This window comes from Megalobrama amblycephala, linkage group LG16, assembly GCF_018812025.1.
Source record: "Megalobrama amblycephala isolate DHTTF-2021 linkage group LG16, ASM1881202v1, whole genome shotgun sequence".
Classification (NCBI taxonomy): domain Eukaryota; kingdom Metazoa; phylum Chordata; class Actinopteri; order Cypriniformes; family Xenocyprididae; genus Megalobrama; species Megalobrama amblycephala.
Window position 1 is genome coordinate 32711318 of NC_063059.1, and position 24751 is coordinate 32736068.

Consider the following 24751-nt stretch of genomic DNA (forward strand, 5'->3'; position numbering starts at 1 on the left):
CATAACATGTGATGAATGTCACTTTGCGATTACTGCGCAAAAATGCAATGAAACCCTCACTAGTCTTCCGCCATAACCCAAAGATGAATGTACGCAGTGGTTGTAGTTATGGCAAAGTTCAGAGGGGTTGTTTTGGGCACTTTATTCATAAAGACATAGGCTATACGTGTTTTGAATGCGCATTGTATATGTAGAGTGACGATGTAGTTGCAGTGGTGATATTAAGAATAGCGGAACAGGAATAATTTGTCTCTTTGAATGGTTGTATCTCTTATATGTGCACATATTAGCAGTCTTCCAAATCACTTGACTCTCCTTTAGAAATCAGGGGCTTTGGCAATCTCAACTGTTTGGGATGCTTTTGACAGAGCGGTATGAAATCCAAGTATTTATTGTCAGTTTTCATTTAAGTCCTTTGAACTGTGTCCATAAATGTGTGTCAAAATCAGCCATGATTTGGAGAAAGGGTTTGGTGCCGCTCTGTCTGTCAGATGCACTGTACAGTCATGTGATTAGCGTGTCCTAACTGTTGTTGAACTGTTCACATGGCCTCTTTGATTCATTTATGGCTAACATGTTATGCTTCTTACAGCTTGTTGCCTTTTGTCATTTTCAGCTAGTGTGGATTAAACGATCACATAAAAACAAGGAGATTACGTAGATCAGCAATACTGTAAAAAAAAAAAAAGAAAGTAAAATTTAAAAAAAAAAGAAAAGAAAAAGAAAACATGATTGTATAGACTCCCAAGAATGGACTGTTGTATGCAAATGAGCAACTTGAACTTTTAGTAGAGCTTCATTTTTATTATTTGGCTATTTTAAGCTATTATGTTAACCCAATTCCTGTTCTGTTCATTTTTTGTGACTTTGTATATGTATCTTTTATCATAACTATTTTGCATTTATTTCAATCAGATACTTATTGGTCGGTTTAGTATGGTGGTTCTCAACTGGTTTTCCTTTTCATTGGACATCATGCAGCATAAGAAATAATGCGTATTGTACAAAAGTAAACTTCAGAATCATATTGCCATGAACTGCAAAAATCCAAATGCAGTATTTAATGTAGTTTTGTTCATGATTTTTGAGGTTGCATAACCTGTCGGTGTTAGAATCTGTCTAATTTGACTAGCTTCTACCAAGTGGCAGGTAAAGATGTGTCAAAATACCACAAAATTATTTTTCTTTTCTTCCTAATTTTAACCTAACCTCATTATTTGGCTATTTTGTTGCCATTTTGCATTTATATAGAATAGTATCCATTTAGCTCAATTTGATTCGTTTGGCAGACAGTTGAGAGCCACTGATAGAGTGCATAGTTGTATAGATACACAGATAGTGTATGTAGGCTCTTGGTTTGGCTGCTTATGTCTGCTGAAATGGTTGGCTCAGCTCAGCCAAATCTGGGTTTGGTTAGTAATGTCTGAGCAGGCTGCATTGCTGCAGTGTTTCAGTGCAGCACTGAGCCATGAATCTGCACACGTCATGCAAGCTGCGTTTCTCTCTGGATCTGAAGGGCTGTAGCGGGGAAAACTGAAGGGAAATGTCTGATTTATATCATAAAATAGGCACACATCCACACAGGCCAAAATATTATGTGTTATCAAGTTCTTTACACTGAAAAGCTATATAGATTTAACTAGAATGCATGTCACATACTTACAGCTGAGGTAAATATACATTTTCAGGCAGGCTGCTTGATCTTGATAGAAAGAAAATATGGGATTTGGAATATAAAATGTGCTTTATATGCACAATGTTTCCTCTGTATTTTGCAGTGAGAATTTGTTCTACTTACTGTATGTGGGATGTCCAAAACCACTTGCACTGTTTTAAAATTCTTGTACTTATATTCATTTGAGAGTTTGCCGCTCTTCGATCTGATCCTATTCGGGAACAGGTTGTCATTTTGTAAAGTAGACTTACAAAATAATGGATTTCCAAAAACAAAAAAACAACAACTGGATTTCACTGCCTGGGTGACTCGCTCTCACTGCCAAGCCAAGAGAGTGTGAGGACTGCTATGTGCTCCAACACATTCCAAGACGCTCTGTCTCCCTCTAGTGGATTTTAAGACTTCCAACATTTTTAAATGAATCAATATTAGTCACACTGGCTATGTTTGGAATGGCAAATAAGCAGTGTTGGGGGTAACACAAGTTCGAATCAGATTACCTTTTTCAAGTAACTAATAAAGTAACGCATTACTTTTAAATTTACAACAAAATATCAGAGTTACTTTTTCAAATAAGTAATGCAAGTTACTTTGTTTTCCCATGTATTGACTGCCAACTCTCCTGTCCCCATGTTGAGAGAAGTCGGGAAAACAGACAGCAGCATAGTGTGGCCCAGATCCGGCCCACATCAGGCACATGTGGATTACACGCGGACCAGATGTGGGCCGGATCTGGCCCAACACTAATGTTGCTGTCAGGGGAGGCTTATTCATTTCACTTTTGGCTGAAAGGGCTTTTACAGTTGCCAAAAATAGAACATTTGAGGGTTTTTTAATTAAAAAACAAACAAGCCAGCCCAGACCAGACCGGGTGAGAAAAAGTAACGCAAAAGTAACGTAATGTAATGTTTCCATAAAAAGTAACTAAGTAATGCAATTAGTTGTTTTTTTAGGGAGTAACGCAATATTGTAATGCATTACATTTTAAAGTAACTTTCCCCAACACTGCAAATAAGTTTACTGCTTACTGCATACTGTGCAGTATATACTGAATACTGTATGCTTTTTTAAAAATAGTATGCAAAACAGTATGCATTATGCTTCAGTTGTCATATATTTGTCATCCAGTTATCTATATTTTTCATTTTTAAATCAAATTTTGTGCAACAATGAATAGAAATAAATCCAGGAAAAGATGTTAAAATCAGTCGCACTGGAAATGGAAGGTCATGTTGGGTGCAGTGCGTTGTGTAGTAATAGTACACTATTATTATATTTATTAAAATAAAATTTGAATTCATTTAATTTTCAAATTTTCATTTTGATTTGAGATTTTAGTAATGTTGTCATTTTTATTATTTAAAAAACATTAGCTTGATAATTTTTAGTAATTTTAGTACTTCAGTTTACTGTAAATTAATTTAAGTTATTTGCCAAATCAACATTACTGTTTTTAAGTTTTTCATATAATATTTATATTTTATTTTATTTTAGTTTCAATTGATGAAAATGATTTTTAATAGTTTTAACAATAACAACATATGCATACTGAAAATGTAATCAAATGTTGTCGGAATTACATGCATTTTGAGAACCACATATTGCATACTGTAAAAAATAGTACTAGTAGTAAGCTAGCATGCTAATCCAAACCTAGCCATTGTATAAGGATATATGTAGAGTTTTAAAGTTTATATTTTACCGATGTGCACAAGTATAATTTGTGCACTAAATAGACTAGACAAATTTAAGATATTTTATTCCTATACGTAAACAAAGACAACAGCCTAAATGATACAACTTTCAAAGATACTTAAACACAAGCCCTGCTGTACCACCCATCAGCGCACCCAGGAGAATGTTCCTTTCATTTGAACTCTCTCTTCTGTATGTTTATAAAGGAACTGGCTAAACAAAAGGTAAAAAGGTCCGAATTAATAGCATTTGAACAATAGTTTTGTGATTACTGGCTCTGATTGAGCACTTTAAACGCTTACAGACACACTTCATGTACTCAGAAAAAAGAGAACATTTTAAAGAAATATATGTATGTACAGCTTTTGTCTCTAAATTTCCCTTTGTACAAACATCTGTCATATTCCCGTATCATAACTATGCACCTCAGTAGATTCTCTTGATTGTAAAGAATAATCTAATAAACTAATAAATATATATATATATATCACTATGCGAAATAAAGGTTTGCAAAAAATATATATTACTAGTTGTGTTTGTTTGCTGGGGTTTTTTGCTTGGATGATCACATTTGTTTTGTTGAGTCATTGACGAAACCAAAGTCCCTTGAAAGGGATAGTTCTGTCATCGTTTACTCATGTTGTTCTAAATGTGTAAGAGTTTCATTGTTGTGTTGAACACAAAAGAAGATATTTTGAAGAAACAGCTGATAGTCACCATTAGGGTCTTTTGCACCAGAGGGACCTTTTCATAGTTCCTAGAACTATTGGAGGAAGTACCCAGATTTCACTGCGTTAGGTACGATTTTAGTTCTAGGAACTCCTTTTGGGGGAACTAAATTAGCTCCTACTTCAGAGTAAGGTCTAAACCAGCACTATAGGAACTGTCAGTGACATAAGTGTACGTTGATTGGTCAAACACGTCAAACACTGCATTTTTTAAAATATGTGTAAACATATTTACTTCACGAACATGGAAAACAGTGATAACGGGATATACCTGTTGTCTGCAGGGTTGTGTTCTTTTCTCCGTCTTGATGAAATGTAATACTGAAAGTTGTCATAGGAGATTTCGTCTCTTAGCCTCGCATTTTGGTTTACATCCATCTTTTTGGTTTACATCCATCTCCGTTATCACGAATCCCACGACACACAACAAATACCAAAGCTCCGATCACAGCATCCTCCATCCACCGGTTTTTAGCATTTGTAAATACTGCGCTTAAAGGATTAGTTCACTTTCAAATAAAATTTTCCTGATAATTTACTCACCCCCATGTCATCCAAGATGTTCATGTCTTTCTTTCTTCAGTCGAAAAGAAATAAAGGTTTTTGATGAAAACATTCCAGGATTATTCTCCTTATAATGGACTTCAATGGACTCCAAACGGTTGAAGGTCAAAATTACAGTTTCAGTGCAGCTTCAAAGGGCTTTAAACGATACCAGACGAGGAATAAGGATCTTATCTAGAGAAACGATTGGTCATTTTCGAAAAAAAAAAAAAAAAAATACAACTGTACATGCTTTATAAACACAAGCGATCGCCTTCCAAGTGGTTCCGCCAAAACCGCATTTTCGTATTCTTCAAAAAGCTTACGCTGTATGTCCTACGCCTTCCCTATATGTTTTCAGCAAAAACCTTAATTTTATTTTCAACTGAAGAAAGAAGGACATGGATGTATTGGATGACATGGGGGTGGGTAAATTATCAGGAAAATTTTATTTGAAAGAGAACTAATCCCTTAAAGATGACGTTGTCGGCCGCTTCAGAGTTCCTATTTCCGGTGCGAATGCAACCAGGAACATGGCCCGAGGGAGAAATTAGTTCTTGGGGGAACTATTCTAGTGGCTAGTTCCTATAACTGAGTTTGAACTATTCGGTGCGAAAGCCTCTATTGACTTCCTCAGTATGGAGAAAAAAAATACTATGGAAGTCAGTGGGTTCCATCAACTGTTTGGTTACCCATATTCTTCAAAATATCTTCTTTTGTGTTAATTAAGCAGAAAGAAATTCATACAAGTTTGGAACAACTTGTGGGTGATTAAAAGATGACAGAATATTCATTTTTGGGTGAACAATCCCTTTATCTCTTTGAATGAGGAAACATCAAATTCTTCAAAACTGTTGACCACAATTCACTTTATTATACTAAATTTGACATTACAAACACAAAACTGTACAATATTTACAAAGAAATATCCTTTACTTTCACAAGTAGGGTGAATTCATGTAAAACAGGCTACATTTTGACACTGAAATGACTCTCAACAGTCCTAATAACATGATTCCACCCTAAATAAAAAAAAAAATACCAACATCCATAAGTTAACAGCAAGTGAAAAACAAGTTTGAATGACATAATTTTAGCGTTGCGTGCAGTTTAAATGAGCACATTTTTTTCTGAACAAATATCAAAAGTCAAATGAGTTTCACAACTCAATAAGAATTGAATACTAACCCACAAAGGGAAATTGTGTGATGTCCACGTACACACAGAAGTTAAATATGGGTGTCACTCTTCTTTTGAGCACTTAATCCTAGTCTGTACAAAAAGAGATGGCCTCTATAAATGATGCCATAACTTGTCATTCCATTTCTAATATTACATGTCCATTAAGATTGGTTAAACATTTTCAAGGCACCAACAGTATTTTGGCATAATAAATGAGTACTGTTAAATTCAAGATTATAACCCGGTATAAAAGTCCTCAGATCTCCAACAACAAAATACAAGTCCTCAGACGTCCAACAGTAAAAGTACAGACAACTTAAGAGAGAGAAAAAATAGCACCCTCTTGTGGCTACTGTCTCAAAGTGATGTCACTTTGAATTAAAGGGACAGCTCTTCCAAAAAAAAAAAAAAAAAAAAAAAAAAAAAAAAAATCACCCTCATGAGGATTTTCACCATCTTCAAAACATCTCCTTTTGCTTTCCAAAGATGAAATAAATTACTACAAGTTTGGAATGGCATGTTGTTTAGTAAATTGTCATTTTTTAATGAACTGTTCCTTTAATATTGCATTGCTGTGTCCCAAAAAAGTGGTCGACATTCACTTGTCTTCTCATTATATACATACAATATATATTTAAATGTGCAAAATTTTTCTTGTGGCACCTTTAAAACCCTGAGTATGCAGACCAAAAACTCCCATAGAGACTCCTCCACAAATTTGCGTAACTCAATATATCTCCATAACTATATCCTCTTTTTGTGCACTGAAGACTTTGTGAATTCATACTATGGGTTTGCTGGTTCTCCTGTTCTCCATCCCAGACTCACGGAAACTCCTGAAGACGACAAGCAACCATGAGTATTCCAATCTTAGTAGATGTACACAAACACAGTTTTTCCTAAAAAATATGTTCATACCTTCATAACTGAATGGACCCAGTCAAGCATCTGATCCATATTGGTGTAGACACCAGGACGACCTTGTCTGGCACAACCCACACCCCAGCTGACCACACCCACCAACATCCAGCGGCCAGATGAATACACCAAAGGACCACCGCTATCACCCTTAGAGAGACAAAAAATACAAATGGTTATTCTAATAACATTATCACACTTGTATGAACTAATGTTTCTTGTAAAAACCAGGAAATGTACCTGGCACGCATCTACTTTTCCCTCCATAAAGCCTGCACAGATCATGTTGGTAGTGATCGAAGAGCCGTACACTGCTGGACTTGAGCACTGGGCTCTGTCTATCACTTGGATTTGTGCCTTTTGTAACTTTGGAGACAAATTCCCTGCAGGAAAAACAGCCAGATAATGTTAAAGACTGAGAGAGGCCTTGATGGTGATTGAATTTGAATCCGTCAAGGAGGAAACAAATGGAGGACATAAAAAAAAAATAAAACAGGAACCTTTTTCCAGCGTATGGCCCCAGCCGGTTACAACTACGTTATCTCCTCCTGTGAGGCCAAGATCTTGAGGTGGCAGGCACACCGGCCTACGGGATTCTGAATGTGATGAACATAATGAGGTTAGTACCATTTTGCATGGTCAAAAGATTAACACAAAACACTGAAGGATTGACAGAACATGGTGAAGGAATGCACTGATATTAAAATGATGTTTGATTGTTAAAATTCTATTTTGTCTAAACTAAATTATTCTATTTTATCTTAATTAAAACCAAAAGTGGATTAATCAATAACATTATAATATACAGAATAAAAATGACAAAGTGATATTTAACCTCGCGTGGCGGTCAAAAATGGCATTTCAATTAAATTCATGTACTGTATTTAAGTTTGATAATGTTTTTTTATTTAATATTTTGTATTTTTATGGTACTAAATGATATTGATGAAGTAGTTATAATCTGTTAATTTAAACTGTCATAAATCATGAATGCTTTGGACCACAGAGTTAAGTTTGGTCTCTTTTTTAAAGAAGACATTTGGCAGATTATTGCTAAAAAAAAAAAAAAAAATGGGAACTTAAGTGAAAATTTATAGAAGTTTGTATATTGTTATGAATACGCACAAATGCATATAAATCTAAACAAGTTGTGTTCGGAATTTGAGGTTGATATTTCAAAAGATTCGCTTTCAGTAAGATTTTGTTCGGGCGCAGTATCAAACGTTTCCACTAGATGAAATTCATTTCCAAAGGAGCATTTTTGAAATAAAATTGACAATTGTTTTTCACATAGCAAGTGCCAAAACCTTTACCAAGTTTCATACTATTCCGATAAAGCAAAAAATTCTTAAAAAAAAAAAAAAACAACGTAACATTTTTCGAGCACCAGAGGGATATTATATATTGTTCCGTTTTCTTAAGGAACTCAATGCATTTTAATAGGAAATGTAGCAGCCTTTATACAGGTATACTGTAAAGTCAAATTTTAGCACTTTAAAAAATATTTTTTATAGTGATTAACCCTAAATAAATATTCATTTAAATAATTAATAAATTAAATAAATATGTATATTACTTAATTATTTTATATTAAATTAAAAATTTGATTACATTTTAATATACTATCATTATAGAATTTAATAATTAAATTATATATTATAAATTAAAATATATTATTATATATAACTAGTTTAGACCATAATTAAGTTGTAATTTGTTTAATAATAAGTAATATTAAATAAACCTGTAATTAGCTTAATAATAAATTATTATTTCACACATTTAATTAATATGTAAGATTTTAATATGTAGGATTCCTAGGTTGAGGCATGCCATTCCCTTGGTCTTTTCACCTGTTCGACAACACCCTGACGGCCCATTTTCGGCCGGCCTAACATATATATTTTATTATCTAACATATATATATATTATATATTGTTGGCGAATATATATATATATATATATATATATATATATATATATATATGTATGTATATATGTATATAATATTCGCCAACACCATGACGGCCCATTTTCGGCCAGTCTGACCAAGGGAATGGTGTGTGTGTGTGTGTGTGTGTGTGTGCATGCATGCATGTGCGTGTTTGTCTGAATTACCTCCCACAGTGATGGGAGACGTGAGTCTTATCATGGCAATATCATTGTTGTTCTGTGGTGGCCTGTAATCCTTGTTGACGATGACCTTGTCCACAGAAGAAGCTCCAGACGAGCCCAGATATGTGTTTCCAGAGACTACAGTCCATCTGATCAGTGCCTTCTTACCGTCCCTAAAGAACAGAGGAGCAATGTGACCTTCTTAAATCTTTTTAACGTACACCCTGTATTTAGTACTTTTTACAAAGCTTCAATTTATGTGTTAGGTAAGATATGAACAATTCACAGTTGTGCGTTTCTCTTTTTCAAGTTGAATGATGATGTACAGCAGTTTCTAAACCAAATGAACTTGTTAGGGCTGTGTATGATTTTCAGAAATGAAAGGTGTTTATGAACAAATCTTTGAAGTAAGTGATAAAAACGTTTATTTCCATGACTCATATTTTCCCCATGTCACAGACAGACGTAACTAGTTGCAAGCTGCAAAAGAGCACATCGATGGTTGTGTGGTACCACCTTATGTCAAGTGTCTTCTTTACTATGTACTAACATTTAAATTAATCAATTGATGCAATGCACTTATTGTGTGTGTACATACATGTTTTTATGTCGTACTTAAATTTTAGAAATACATGCATATAATTACAGCTGTAATTATTTTCTGTAATTACACCCTTAAACCTGTCAAACCGCACCCGTATCCCACCTCAATAGCAGCAAATGTGTTTTGCAATACAATATGAACACAATAAGTACACCATACCAGTAACACTTTATAATAAGTATACAGTAATAAAGTACTTACAAATCATTTGAAAACTATTAGTTTATAGTTAATTCATAGTTTAAATATTTTAGACTCTACATTGTTAATATATTAATAGCCTATATGCAAATAGTGATTTATTCATTCATTGTCACTGTAATTTACAAATTACTGTTGTTTAATTAGCTCATATGTGAATAGTTAGATAATGTTTCTTATGCTGGAGTATTTGTATGTACTTTTCTACCACACATACATTTACATTACATTTGCATAGACTTACAGTATTGACGACTGCATTATGGTTTTTTTTTTTTTGTGGTCATGTTGTTATGTTTAGCATTGAGGATAGGGTTAAGGGATTTTATATATATGTATATATATATATATTTTCAGATTTTCTGTGACAATCAAGAGTGAGAACTATTTACAGTTAATAAGTTATTAAAAACAGTATCTAACTCTCTACTTTGTAAGTATTTTATCACTGTAAACTTATTATAAATGGTTACCATTGTGACTAACAATTATATACAGTCAAACCAAAAATGATTCAGACATTTTCGATATATTTTTACTAGTGGGTGCAGGACATTATAGTTCATTTATGTAAATGAGGATAGCAAAATAAAGTAAACTGTGACATATTATACCCAAACATTCTTCATACAGTGGACTACCAGTAAAATTGATAAAAATGTTGAACCAAAATTATTCAGATACTTTGACCTGACCATGTTTTGCTTAAGTGTTACCTGACATAATTAAGATTTTTTTTTTCTGACACAGTTTAACTCTAAGATCTTGTCATATTTTATTACCATTTTTTTTTTAAATATAGAGACTTCTTTCAAAAACATAAAAACTAATGTTTGTAATGTTATATATGAAATATGAAATGTCTGTGAGGGTTAAATGTGCATTTTCTTTGTCTAAGTGTTTTATAAACCCACCCATTGAAGCAGTGGGCCGCAGTGACCACCCAGTTTGGAGACACCAGTGACCCTCCACAGGTGTGCTGGCCGCTGTTCTGCAAGCTGACTTGCCAGGGCCAGTTCTCAATGATAGCGTCCTGTCCACCTACAATCCGTTCCTGGTTTCTGGACAAACCACAGTCTTCTACAAAATAAAACAGACAATAATAATTCAAAACATACATCCAAATAAAAAGACACAAAATGCATTTCTGAAATATATTATGCAAGTATGTTTCATGTCTATATTAAAATAAAATTGGAAAATATAATATAAATATGTTATCTGTTATTTCAAACATTGAAGGGACAGTTCAACCAAATATGAAGCTGCACGTCTGCAGTTCTTTAAAACATGTTTTGTCATGATGAATTGCCCAGTCCAGGTGATTGACTGACTGACTCAGTCAATGAACATGCCTCGGGGTTGTTTTATGTTGTTCTTGTTTAAAGGCACACTATGTAACGTTTGGCTCTCTAGCTGTTAATAAACAAAACTGCAAAACTTGCAGAAGAACACTGTAGCCAGAGCTACTTCTCTCTGTTTATGTATATGACGAGTCACACAGGTACTGTAACGTGTAGTTCTATGTCTGTTTAATTTCATTGTATTTTGGTTCTGTTTCTGGTAGTTAATTAGTTCCTGCACCTGTTCTGTTTTAACTTAATAACCCCCGTATGTATTTAAGCCCTCAGTTTCCTTTGTACATTGTCTTTGTTTTATGTGGCTGTTAATTTGCTTCTGCGATCTCCTGTATGTTCCTTTTTTGGATTAATAAGAAAGTGTTTGCTTGGATTCTCCTGCGTTGTGCGATTACAACAGCCATTACTCGTGACAGGTACTGGGCTACTCTGCAGTATATCTAAACTAGTCAGAATATTTGTAGTGATTAGACAAAAACACGGTTTGGACGATGGATTCATGACGTACTCACTCATATAAAATGTTATAAAAAGTTTTATAGTGTACCTTTAAATGAACAGTTTGTTTGGTTATTGACTAACTGGTTGTTGGATTAGGATTTCATAGTTACCTGAGCATTTTAACGTGACGACTGTTCCCTGAGTGCACACCTTACTGAAAAAGAGGGAGAAAACATGAGAGAGTGAGAAAATGTTAACAACCTAAAATAATAATATTAATGTCTACAGCAACCTCAAAGTATATATACTAACCGATCTGATGTGGTGGACTGGAAAGTCTGGGGTTTAGATGAGCCCACCATACAGAAAGACATCTTCAGATCAGAGGGCAAAGGACTCACTGGAACTGTGCTGAAAGACGGTTTACTGAGAAGACAAAATACAAGAAAATGAAATTCAAACATCACAGATTATATGATGAGCTATTTTATTATGCATTTATTTAGCACCGTTTACAGAAGTCATTAATCCAAGACTTGTTATTCTGATAATAATCTTAGTTTTGCAGACTTTCAGTATTGATGTATTTCCTGATGAAACAGTAATTTGGGGTGGGCCTGAGTTTTCACACTCTTTCTCTTGATGTTAAAGGGTTAGTTCACTCAATTTTAACAACTGTCATTAATTACTCACCTTCCTGTTGTTCCAAACCCACAAGACTTTCGTTTATTTTCGAAAGTCAAACTAAGAGAGACTTGGAGGCCTCCATTGCCAGCAAGACAATTAACACTTTCAATGCCCAGAAAGCTACTAAAGACATATTTAAAACAGTTCATGTGACTACAGTGGTTCAACCTTAATGTTATGAAGCGACAAGAATACTTTTTGTGCGCCAAAATAACGACTTTATTCAACAATATCTTCGGAGCGTGTATCAAACTGCCAAAGTTACGCCCCCCAGTGGTGAACCATTGAAATTTAGAAACACATATGGCATAACGAAGCCTCGTTTACTGAAATCACGTGACTTTGGCAGTTTGATACATGCTCCGAAACACTGAAAGATTCATAAAGCTTCGAAGCTTCATGAAGCAGTGTTTTGAAATCGCCCATCACTAGCTATTGTTGAATAAAGTCGTTATTTAGTTTTTTTTTGGCACATAAAAAGTATTCTCGTCATTTCGTAACATTAAGGTTGAACCACTGTAGTCACATGAACTGTTTTAAATATGTCTTTAGTAGCTTTCTGGGCATTGAAAATGATAATTGTCTTGATGGCAATGAAGGCCTCACTGAGCCATCGGATTTTATCAAAAATATCTTAATTTGTGTTCCGAAGATGAACGAAGGTCTTACGGGTGTGAAACAACATAAGGGTGAGTAATAAATGACAGAATTTTCATTTTTGGGTGAACTAACCCTTTAACATTGATCAGCAAACATACACAGAAGCTCAACCGTACTTGTTTGACAGGCGAGAACAAACCTCTTGAGAAAGCTCAAACATGCTGCGTAACACATGAGAATGAACTTCATTGGCACATCAAGCAAGCTTGAGCTTCAGTTTATCATATCTGTTTGAGTTGATGAATGTTTATATGTAAATAAAAGCCTAAATTCAATCTGTTCATCATAAAGGGTATAGTTTTACAATTTCTTTATGAACTCAAAAGTGTCAGTTGGGTAGCTGTCAATAGAGGGACAGAAATCTCTTACATTTATATAAAATACCTTCATTTGTGTTTCGAAGATGAATGAAAGTCTTACAGGTTTGGAACAACATGGGGGTGAGTAATAATGACTTCTTTTTATTCTGTTGTTTTTTTGTTTGGTTTTTTATTTGGTCAACTATCCCTTTAAGAGTGTAATGACACCATGATCTATGGGCCGATACTCACACTGAATACCCCAGCAGTTGGCACACAGTCTCTGCATGTTGTTGGGTGAAACTTTCTGCACATACACTTTTCCATTTATTCTCATCGGAGTTGAATACCTGAAGCACATTTTGGGTTGAGATCAGCCGTACTGTGTGGAAAGAAAAACAGTTTTAAAATTCATATCTCACCCACCCAAATAATTAATGATGAATCTTCATTATATGAAGAAATATAAATCTAGTTCAGTCATAAAACTCTAGATGGTTTTGTTCACTGATTTACTCTGAACCCCTCCACCTCCCCCAGCACCACCTGCCTAGATCTGCTGCAGGATTTAAAGAACGAAGGGGAATAAAGAATATTGACATTGACGTCTAGGAAATATCAGACAGAAAAGAGGGTGAGGTTGAGGGATCTGTCTTGTTTATCCTGAAACAGGACACACAGGTTATATCTGTGCTGACTGCATGCATGTCTGTGAGCAGGTATGTGGGCGTTGGTGTATGTGTGTGTGACTTACGGGGGAAGGTAGAGTTGGCTCCGAACTTCATTACGCAGGATGACTCATCCTCGGCTCCACTGCAGTCCTCCTTCCCATCACAGGCCTTCTCCAGCGGAATAAACTTAACCGACTTGGAGCAAAAATAATATTTGCTTTCGATCAACTGCTTGACTGTGTCATGAGGAAGAGGAATAAAAACAGCATTTGTTAATAAAGTAATTGGCAGTGAGGTTAAATGAATCAGCCTGTTTCTTGAGTCACAAAAGTTAAAGGAGTGGCTAAATAACTGTCGCTGATGAGAAAGAAAATATTATATGACTCATTGTTATTGTTAAAAGTAAATATGTGAAAGGTTATGACCAGAAATCAGTAGGTCAGTTTCCTTGGCCCACTACTGGATAGAAAACAAATATTAAATGTGAAGGAGAGCGGGGCTAGCTGTTACAGAAATTGTTTTATAATTGTTTACATTTTTATAAATTGTAATAAGCCGTCGTTTAATGGCAGGTTCCAGTGTGACAACTTACCCCACATGGTGTAACAACTCTACATGCAACATCTACATTTAACTTTCAGTAATAGTGAAAATGTCCAAACACTTTAGACTTCAGAGTACGTTTTTGACTTTCAGACATATTCACTGAAGTGAAAGCATGACATAATCACAAAATGACCAAGAACTTACTAAAGAAAGCAGCCACTGCCAGAATGGCCAGTATCACCACCACCATCAAGACCGTAATGATGATCTTTTTCGTGTTTGGACTCTTCTTCTGAGTTTTTGGAGTCGTCATGAGTCTTCTGTGTTTTCCGGGCTGAGGAACTAGAAGAGAATATGAAAATGTTGAAAATCAATGCAGTGTGGTTTCTTTCTCGTAAGACGCCCCCTTGAATCATGAGCATTACAAAGGAGGGTATTGATAAGTCGGATGAATCAGAGAGTGATATGTTAGGTAATACATTACTGTACCTGGTTGAGATGGGTTTAAGGGTCTAGTATTCTCTTCAGGAACCTGAACTTTAGTCTGAGAATGAGAATGAGGAAGAGAGAAGAGGAAAGAGAAAGTGAGAGGTCATTTTGTTATTTCTTTAACACATGTACCCCTAAGGCTTCATGACTCAGCTGTAGTTTTCGATATCACTTTCAATGTGTCACAAGGGATTTTTTTCAAAATCTTTCTTGAAATCTCAAACACTTCCTTGTAAACCATCCTACTCAGCAAGAATATGTAGGCCGCAATGTATCTGCAGCAACAAACAGTAGCTGCGTTTATATACGCTCTAAGACCGCAAAGAATGTGAGGTAGATGAGGTAGATTAAACACTGAAACCTGGACTTTGAGAAAGAAAGAAAAAAAGTATGTATTCATTAGTTCTATCATTTTCCTTGCATGTTTTTGGTTATAGAACACATTTTTCACATCTCATCTTCGATTTTACAAATGTTGATCTTGGCTGGTTATTTCAGTCACTGATATGGAAAATGGCATTGTTGTTATGCTTAGAGACCAATACTCTTATGTGCGAAGCAGGAACACTTTCCTTGTGTACTTAAGCAAATTGAATTCTGATTGTATCAGATCAGATATGACTCCTGACATCGCTAACGCAGCTCGATGTAGACCTTAATAGATAGACCCATTGTATTTTATCAAAGTAAGGTGCCGGAAAACTTTTTATGCATTTTGGCCGTTCAGTTACACAACAACTGCATTTTGGGGGAAAGTTCAACTCAACCATTATTGACTTATTATCATACCATTTTAGTTTATGAGTGTTGTTGATGTACATTGAGGTAAGAAAATAATCAGCTGGCATGAATAATATAGCGTTTTAGTCGTTCTCACGGATCTGTGTGAACAGGGATTGTTTTGACAATGTTGTCATCGGAAAAAACTTTTCCATTTTTAGTACATTGTTTGTTGTCGCATAAACCAGATTTGTCAAGTCCGAGAATGTGAAGTGAAGTCTGTTAGTCAAAACAGTGACTAACACTTAGTATCAGTATAACGGATGATTCCAGACAGCTCTGTTATTGGAAAAAAAAAAAAAAAAAACATAAAATAACAACCAGAACAGTCTCCAAAACACCCAGTCTCAAGAATAACATATGCGGTGAGCTGTGCAGATTTGTTTCTTCTCGTGTTGTCTCCAAATTAACAGCTATTAGATTACTTTGGAAGAAGATCGTCATCTATCCAGTCTGAATGAATAAACCTTTATTTAGATTATTTTACATTATTTTTTAATTGAAATAATGTTTGTAATTATTAATTAATTAACAGAAATGAATGTATGTATATTTTATGAATTCTTGTATCATATAAAATTGTTACTACAGTATTGATTATAGAGCAAAATAAAGATTTAGCGTAGATTAGTGTTGAAATTTCACTGTATGCATCGAGACTAAAAGTTTATGAGGGATTTGAGAACATTTTAGAATATCAGAAAGAATATTTAAGACAATTTTATTAAAATTTTGGATTACTTATAAATGTTGCCTAACAAAATAAAAACATTCCCAAATTTAAGTTTTCAAGATATTTTACATTAAATACATTTACTATTTACTTCAATGTTTTTTCATGAATTCTGGGTACAACTTGCACAGTACAAAACAACAAATGACTCAGTTTCTATTTCATCATCATAGAATGTACAAATTTCAACATATTTAGAAACCAAGGAGTTGACAGGATAGACATGTATAGATATGTCAAATCTTCAGTTGGAACATACTTTGGCAACAATAAAATTCCTCTTTTTTTAATTTGGACTGAAATTTTTTTATACTTTGAATGGTAAATTGGAAATAATGGCATAACTGAAATGTTCATATTATCTTCTAATCGAGTCACAAACTGATTAGCCACAGGTCAGTTTCACTAGTAATACCTGTAACTACAACTATGAACTGAGGTCAAGAAAGTGGTATGGCAGGCTCTGAATTTCTATTGTCTTGTGGTCCTTGTATCTGTGTGTGTGTACAATAAGCTACAGCTGACTGATTGACTTCTCGCATGATGGAAGTTGTACTGAAACAAAGCAATGCAGCACCCCCAGCGTTTTCAATAAGGACTTGGGTGTGTTCTTCTTAGTTTATGAACTACAAAGAGATAACACACCTTAAACCTACATTTGTCTTTTTAAATCAAAAGAGATTTGATAATGGTTTTTCCATAAAGCATTTTTTAAACAATATCCTCAACTCCTTTGAGTGTCTTTAAACCACAACCATATAGGAGAGGCAAACATGGAAAAATAAGTTTTGTAAGCAAAACTTTAAATTAAATTGTGAATTACATAACACAATCACAATCATTTGAATCTACAACATATTCCTGGCTGATAGTTGTCTTGCTTTCAAAGACATTTTTTACATTACAATTATAAATTAAATTAATTACAACTAAACTTTATATACTTGTGAAGTAGGAGAATTGTGCTGTATGATTACAATGATTATTCGCATCTGCATAATCTCTTGTATATTTACACATGGCGAAACTGCAGCATCGTAAGCATTGTGCTGATTACATTCCCAGTATGAACAATGGCATTAGGCAAATAAGTTATGTATATTTACTATACACTATACACATATATACATATTTATTTTTTTATTTAAGGTTTTGTATGCTGAGTTTTGATACTGTATCTGTGCATGCCTAGTTGACAACTCATAGTTTACCAGAGATGATAACAACTCTTCTCACCGAAGTGATAAAAATGATATTATGTAATTTAAACATTCACCATATTGCCATATAAAACCTCTTCACTGAAGGGTTAATTACCTAGTTACCTAGAAAATTACATAGTCTGCTTTGGTTTCACAGTAAAATTCAGAATACATCTTCTTATTGTTAAAAAAAAAATACTGTTAAATTGTGTTATATTGTGGTTATATTATATTGTTATATTGTCTTATATCGGTGATATTTTACAGTGCAAGTAAAGTTCAAATTGAAAGGTTCACATTGGAGCTTGAATCCCCCTTTCAACAAATACCAAAACCACAGAAAGTTCTTTTAGAAACAGAGACTGAAAGTGGAATTGGGGCATTATCATATAAAGAGATCTGGGCAGAGAGAAACCAGTATGCAAATGGTGAGATTAGTTTGAAAAGGTGTTCACTAATAAGCTTAACTGTAAAATGTACAATAGCAAGGATGACAGTTGACTAGAAACTATGAAATTATAACAAACAATGCATAATGTCAGGTTAGAATATAATGGATAGCATTGATGTTTTGTTTATTATTTTTCCACCCCATCCAGTATATCTGGATATACAAAAAAAAAAAAAAAAAGGATCTGTACTAACTCTAAATTTCAATATAAATATAACTTATAAAAAAAATATTTTGGTTGTTATATATATATAGTTTGGTCTGGTTGCTTTGTGAGAGTTCTAGCCACACATCAGTGTAACTCAACCATTATTGACTTATCACACCATTTTAAGTGTTGTTGATGTAGGCTACATTCAGGTAAAAAAATAATCTGCTTTCAGGCCCCTTGAGGAGACCAGAAGAAGGCTAAATCTGACAGGCCCAAATCTAAAGAGATTTCTCAGGTGAGAAGTATCAAAGCCAACTCCTGCCAAAGCGGATTAGTTACACATGCCAACCCAACAGCTCCTTTTAAACTGCAGCAAATTACGGTCTCAGTTTTAGCAGCTAAACCTTCAGGCACACTGATCTCACATACACCTTTTATCAAGAACCAGACCTATTCAAATGACTGAAATGCAAAGTAGGATAAGCACATGAGAATCACGTTTTTACAATATAAAGCAATAGTATCACACTCATAAGACTTAAGTTATTACTGTATACGGCTGCAATTTTTGCTGCTTTCTTGTGCCACAGATTCAGAATCTATCATTGCAGTTTCAAAAAATGCATCCAAGTCTTCATTACTAATGCAAATGCATCCTCGTTAGAACTAGAAATAATAATGTTTCTAAGAAGTCATGTGGTAGGCAGCATGATTGTGTGATATTGCTTTCATATAACAGTTGAATAAACAAGAAGTTAATATTGAGTAATTTACATTTTTGTTTTTTTATTTTTGTTTTGTTTTTTTTATCCCCCAGTGAAAATAGATCCAAACAAAGCCAAAGCAGAATCTCAACATACTTCAGTGGTATTTCGTTCCTGAATGATTCTGGTCTTTGAATATATTGGTTGAGTCAATTATTCAATGACTCATTAAAAGTCATTTGTTTTCGTTCCGGAATAATTCATTTTTGAATGAAATGAATCATTTGTATTAATTATTCAATGACTCACTTGATAAGATTTTCACGTTTCATTCTTGAATGAATCTGCGTTGTTCAAGGAATAGATTGAAGGAATAATTAAGACTTGCCAGCACTTACTGGCCTAATAATGTAACCTGCCGAACGAGTTGCTCAAAAATCCCACCACTAATGCACAAAATGGCAGTCTGCATACGAATACGTATATTTCCCGACTATAGTTGGTGAAAAACAGTAAGTGAAAAGAGTAGTATTGTCCAAATTCACAGTTTTCATAAAACTGCAGGCAAAAAGTACCTGGAGGATCTACTACTGAAGATCTAAAATTATGAAGTGTGCATCCATTAAACACTTTACTATCCCATAAGGCCATGGGAGAGGATTTGGGAATGACAACTGATACTGACAATGACAACATGATGAAAGTAGTCTGAATTACATTCATACTACTTTTTAAAGGTCGCGGAGTAATTAGCTATTAATCCAAAAAAAGTAACTACTCAGACAGAATGTGATTCCGGACGCAGCCAACTTTTCACAAACAGTGAGGGTAAGAAAAACAGGTTTACACAAACAGTGAAAAGTCCAGGACTTTTTCTGTTGGACTTTTATCAGTACTCTAGGAACAGCAAACAAACAAATTCAAGGAAGGCAACTGTTGTATAAATATATAGGCTTCTATACTTTAATGAACCATTGACATTTTGATAATAACTCCTTTTAATAATAAATCTGCTGTTCAACTTAATTTAGTATGACATGAATGTGAGTAGATGATGAGAGAACTGTCAGCGTTGAAGCAAATCACAGCAACTATAGCAAATGTGTGTAACAAAATTTCTACCAACAATAAGTGTTTTTTTTTTTTTCCAGATGTTGCTTTTTAAAATCTATTTGACTCGAAAATCTGAGGGCTCATGATTCTCAACACATCCACGTAACACTTGTAACAACATATCGTGTCACAATATATCACAATACAAAAATATATACATATATAAATATGCATTGTGTATAGTTCACCCAAAATGAAAATTACTGTGAGAAAAAATTCAAGTTTACATAGTTTTAATGTCAATACTACATCAAACTACTATATATAATGTTGAATATGACATATAATAATGCAATAGGGACATATTTATGGGTCCGGATAATGCCAAATGTCTTACCAGTAAAAAGTGACCTACATTATATCTAGTGCAAGCATACTTATTTAAAATAATTCTGTATTTTCAGCTTCAGAATCATGAATATTTTTATTCTGTTGTCACCATTGTCCTGTGCATTGGGTTACCACCACCAAGTCCAAGCCTATTAATTTGTACCCCAAAAAATAATACCAAATTTAGCATTTTACCGTTTGCCATATGTCTTGGAGTATAGCAATAATATCGTATCGTGATATGTATCGAATCGTGACATGAGGGTATCGTTACACCCATTTTTTTATATAGGCTATTACACAATAAAATGAACACAGGCTACACCTGTCAACCTAGCGATCTACAGCACAGTAAATGTCCTGTTTATCTCTGTTCTGAGCACTTAGTAAAAATGTTTTGTCAGGTAACATAAAAACGAAAATATTTTTTTTTTTTTACTGAATCAACCCAAATACATTAGTTTGCATTGCAACTATAAACGTCATTTTAAGTGTCTATCAGGTATAGTAATAAGTACTTAGGCTATCAACTGCACAGTGAAACTTTCTTCTTCGAGTAGAAAGAATCAGTTCACACTCACCCTCATGGTTCTATCAGTGCTGTCGACGCTTTCCTGCAATCTGCCGGCCGTACAGACCAGAGCAGACTGGGCAGTGGAGACAACAGAGGCCGCTATCAGCAAGAATACCTCTTTCTGCAATCTTCCTTTCCTAAGTGCACTATGCTTCTCTTTTTTTGTAAGTTCTTCCTCGTCTTGTCTTTCACTCAACAATTACTGCTACCTGATCTGTCCAAATGCTGCTTCAAACTCGCTGTGTTGCAAGTCTTTTGAACGTTTTCGTCCAGTCTGTCTCTGTCCTATGCAGATTTGTTTTGAATTGGAGTTTCCCTGCCCCCGACCAAAACCCTCACCTATGTAACACGACACCTCCGCCCATCTCACCTAGATATGTCGCTCCTCCTCGCTGCATTCACTTCCTCGTTGAGACGAGGCCAAATCCTGTGCGTGGTAGAGAATTGTTATCTGACTTCTGGGATGCTGTCTGCACGGTTTAAAAGCTGTTTTTTGATCAGGAAGTGGCCCTCAATTTCCTGTTTTTTTTTTTTCGAACAGGTTTTGGTGGATATGAGTATTAGTTTATCATCATAATTATGGTGTATTTTAAGTCTTTTAATGATGACAGCTCATAAAATCAGTTATAGGCTAATGTAGATCGGGAATCTACCGGTTGTCACGCTGAAATAACTGACTGAATCATTCATTGTTTCTGTATCATTGCTCGTGTGAGAATGCGTAGGCCTAATAACTTTTCAACTGCTGTGACCTCTTTCTATTCTCTTCTTAAAAAGATTTAAAATTTTACATTCAGAAATTAATTTTCATTCATGTTAAAGGGTTAGTTCACCCAAAAATGAAATTTCTGTCATTTATTACTTACCCTCATGCCGTTCCACACCCGTAAGACATTCGTTAATTTTCGGAACACAAATTAAGATATTATTTCAAAACAATGCTTCAGGGAGCTTCGGAGCACAATGAATCAGTGTATCGAATCTGCTGTTCGGAGCGCCAAAGTCACGTGATTTCAGCCGTTGGCGGTTTGACACGCGATCTGAATCGTGATTCGATACACTGATTCATTATGCTCTGAAGCTTCCTGAAGCAGTGTTTTGAAATCGGCCATCACTAAATAAGTCGTTATTTTGTTTTTTGTGGCGCACCAAAAATATTCTTGTCGCTTTATAATATTAATATTGAACCACTGTACTCACATGAACAGATTTAAATATGTTTTTAGTACATTAATGGATATTGAAAGAGGAAATGTCCTTGCTCCCTATGGAGGCTTCACAGAGCCATCGGATTTCAACTAAAATATCTTAATTTGTGTTACGAAGATTAACGAAGGTCTTACGTGTGTGGAACAGCATGAGGGTGAGTAATAAATTACATTATTTTCATTTTTGGGTGAACTAACCCTTTAAGGTTATGAAAACCTCCTCGTGGAGTGGAGAACTGTTTTCACATTTGGTTTGATTTGTTAAGGTCTGATTCACTTCATTTAACTTCACTCACACTTTACAGTAGCCTACTTCTGTTAACTTCACTGTACTTTAATTCACTTAAAGTCATTCATTCATTTCACTTTACTTTACTTCACTTCTAAAAATTCTAACTGTCAGAGTAAAGTTTGACTGTGAAACCATTTTCACATTTGAATTAATTTAATTTGATTCAGTCTGAGGGTATGTTGACGCGACAACGATATGCTTAAAATGGAGTTTTAACGGAAGTTTTTCCTTTGAGTTTTCTGCGTACAGATGACGATCCCCATTCATGCGAATCCGTGAAACTATAGACTGAATATGTAGGGCCTTATTTTAACAATCTAAGCACATGGTCTAAAGCGTACGACGCAGGTTGTCCGAATCCTCTTTTGCTAGTTTAACGATGGGAAAAATGGTTGGCGTGCCCAGCGCATGGTCTAAAAGGGTTGTCCCTATTCTCTTAATGAGTAATGGGTGTGTTTTGGGCGTAACGTGCAATAAACCAATCAGAGTCTCATCTCCCATTCCCTTTAAAAGCCAGTTGTGCTCGCGCCACGGCAAATTTGATATTTACATGGCGGTATTTGCAAGCAGAAAAACTGAACACTTCAATAAACGGATCTGCTAGTGCACAAGGTTAAAGCGCGTGAGCAGACCATCTATTGTACTATTTTCACTGTTTCGCGTTTTTGTTGTTTACACGGATCATTTTCAAAAACTTGCAACTTGAAACCCATTTTCAAAAGTTAGCGTTTTCAGGTCACCAAAACGCCATTGTTGTGTAAATAAACGGCTAAAACGCATAAAAAGCTTTCCATTTTTAGTTGAAAACAGTGTCGGGCCCCTGATTCGGTTCAATTCAGTTTGACTCATTTCAGTTTGGTTTGGTTTTGTTTTTGTATGGTTCTCTTCACTTTTTTGAATTCAGTTCAATTCAGTTTGACTCACTTCGTTTTGGTTTTGTTTGGTTCTCTTCACTTTTCTGAAGTGAAAAAAAAAACACTACCTGCCTAAAAGTTATTACCTGTGTACCTGATTAAAGTTCATGAGTGTGTAACCATATTCACATTTGACTCGATTCATTTAAATTTGGTTGAATTTGCTTTGATTTGATTAAATTAAATTAGATTAGATTAATTTCACTTCACTTTAATGCTACCTGACAGAGTAAAGTTTATGTCTGTGAAACCAGACACATTTAATTTGGTTTTATTCAAATGAATTAGGTTTAGTTTGATTTGATTCAAATTCGATTTACTTCACTTGTGTGCCTTTTATCATTGCTGACAACAGATGCAAATAATGTAATCCTGTTAGGGCTGGTGCTGCTGCTCAAACTTCTTTTGAGTCTTATACTATTTCCATTTGGGAGCAAAATTACTCAATAAGGCTATCCAAAGAATTAGCAATATATTCATATTTTACCTCAATATGCTATAAACTCACATCATATACATCATGTATTTAACTTTCTCTTTTATAGTGTCTCTAAATAGAAAAATCTCTCACATGCTTTTTTAAACTCAGTGCTCAAATCAGTAAACTTTGCTGTAGTTCAAAGGTAAACAAACAAACCATTTATATAACCAAGTGAACCAGATCAATGATCATTTGACCCTGGTGCTCTGTTATCACATTTATTTATTTCTTTAAAGAGAGAGAGGACTCTGAACACTGAGTGACATGTAGAGAAAAGGTTCTCTGTGAAAGTTCAGTGGGAAAGTGATCATGTTTCTATTAAGGGTCAGGTCAGTGTGACCTCTCCTTGATCAGTATGACCCCATGATGCATCTCAGTTTTGTGTAATGAATTCCATGCCTATGTTTAAGACAAACTGACTCTCCACAGAGCCATGAACAGAGATGTTTACCTCGTTAAACATGTTGTTGACACTGGCATCATTACAAAGCAAGCTGCTCTGCCACTGTTATGATGTAGCGATACTAAGGTGACACATGACTCACTGACTCACTCTGTTTTTCTACTTCAAATTATTCTTTAAAATTGAGCAAGAATGTGAAAAACAAAGCCAGTGAGAACATGAAAAAGAATGTTGCTCAGATGCTAGAATATAAAATAGGAATTAAAACAGGGCTCTGTTTGTAAAGCTAACACCAAACAGCAGTGTTGGCCCAAGGTTAAAACAATGTAAACACTATAGTGGATAGAAAATAGAACCTTTGTATTTAGCAGATCGAGTTGAAATTTGAAGTAACAGCTCATATCCTGATATCTGATCCAGGAAAATGTGCTCATATTACTTAACATGACTGGAATATTGTACAGTGTCAGTGTGGAAGGAAGTGAATGTCTATAGATGTGTTGCATCATTAGTTAAACCAAATTAAAACAGGTTATGAATCTTTACTTATTTCATATAAATAATTATACAGATGGACACACCTGAGTGTTTGGATAAATGTTT

At 34.6% G+C, this 24751-nt stretch overlaps 1 protein-coding gene across 2 annotated transcripts; it reads right to left on the reverse strand.

Annotated features, from left to right (window-relative positions):
* Window positions 1-5490: 5490 nt before the first annotated feature.
* Window positions 5491-21313, reverse strand: tmprss4a (transmembrane serine protease 4a). Of its 2 annotated transcripts, none has more exons than XM_048161365.1 (13): window positions 21221-21313; window positions 14813-14867; window positions 14528-14665; window positions 13861-14013; window positions 13359-13488; window positions 11773-11886; window positions 11631-11674; window positions 10576-10741; window positions 8860-9029; window positions 7242-7337; window positions 6982-7124; window positions 6742-6891; window positions 5491-6659 (listed from the first exon to the last, which is right to left on the reverse strand). In XM_048161365.1, exons 3-13 carry the CDS (start codon window positions 14634-14636, stop codon window positions 6648-6650), a joined length of 1287 nt encoding a protein of 428 aa, XP_048017322.1. In that variant the 5' UTR covers window positions 14637-14665; window positions 14813-14867; window positions 21221-21313; the 3' UTR covers window positions 5491-6647. The 2 variants fall into 2 exon arrangements, with proteins under 2 accessions (XP_048017322.1, XP_048017321.1); XM_048161364.1 differs by lacking the exon at window positions 21221-21313 and adding an exon at window positions 20858-21199.
* Window positions 21314-24751: the final 3438 nt, after the last annotated feature.

Bases quoted from the DNA above. Each gene is read 5' to 3' on its own strand.
- tmprss4a (XM_048161364.1), bottom strand. The intron at 14,014-14,527 runs GTAAGTTCTTGG...CTCATGACACAG, and splicing joins GGCAGTGGCTGCTTTCTTTA to TCAAGCAGTTGATCGAAAGC. The intron at 11,887-13,358 runs GTGAGTATCGGC...TTGTCTTCTCAG, and splicing joins CAACTGCTGGGGTATTCAGT to TAAACCGTCTTTCAGCACAG.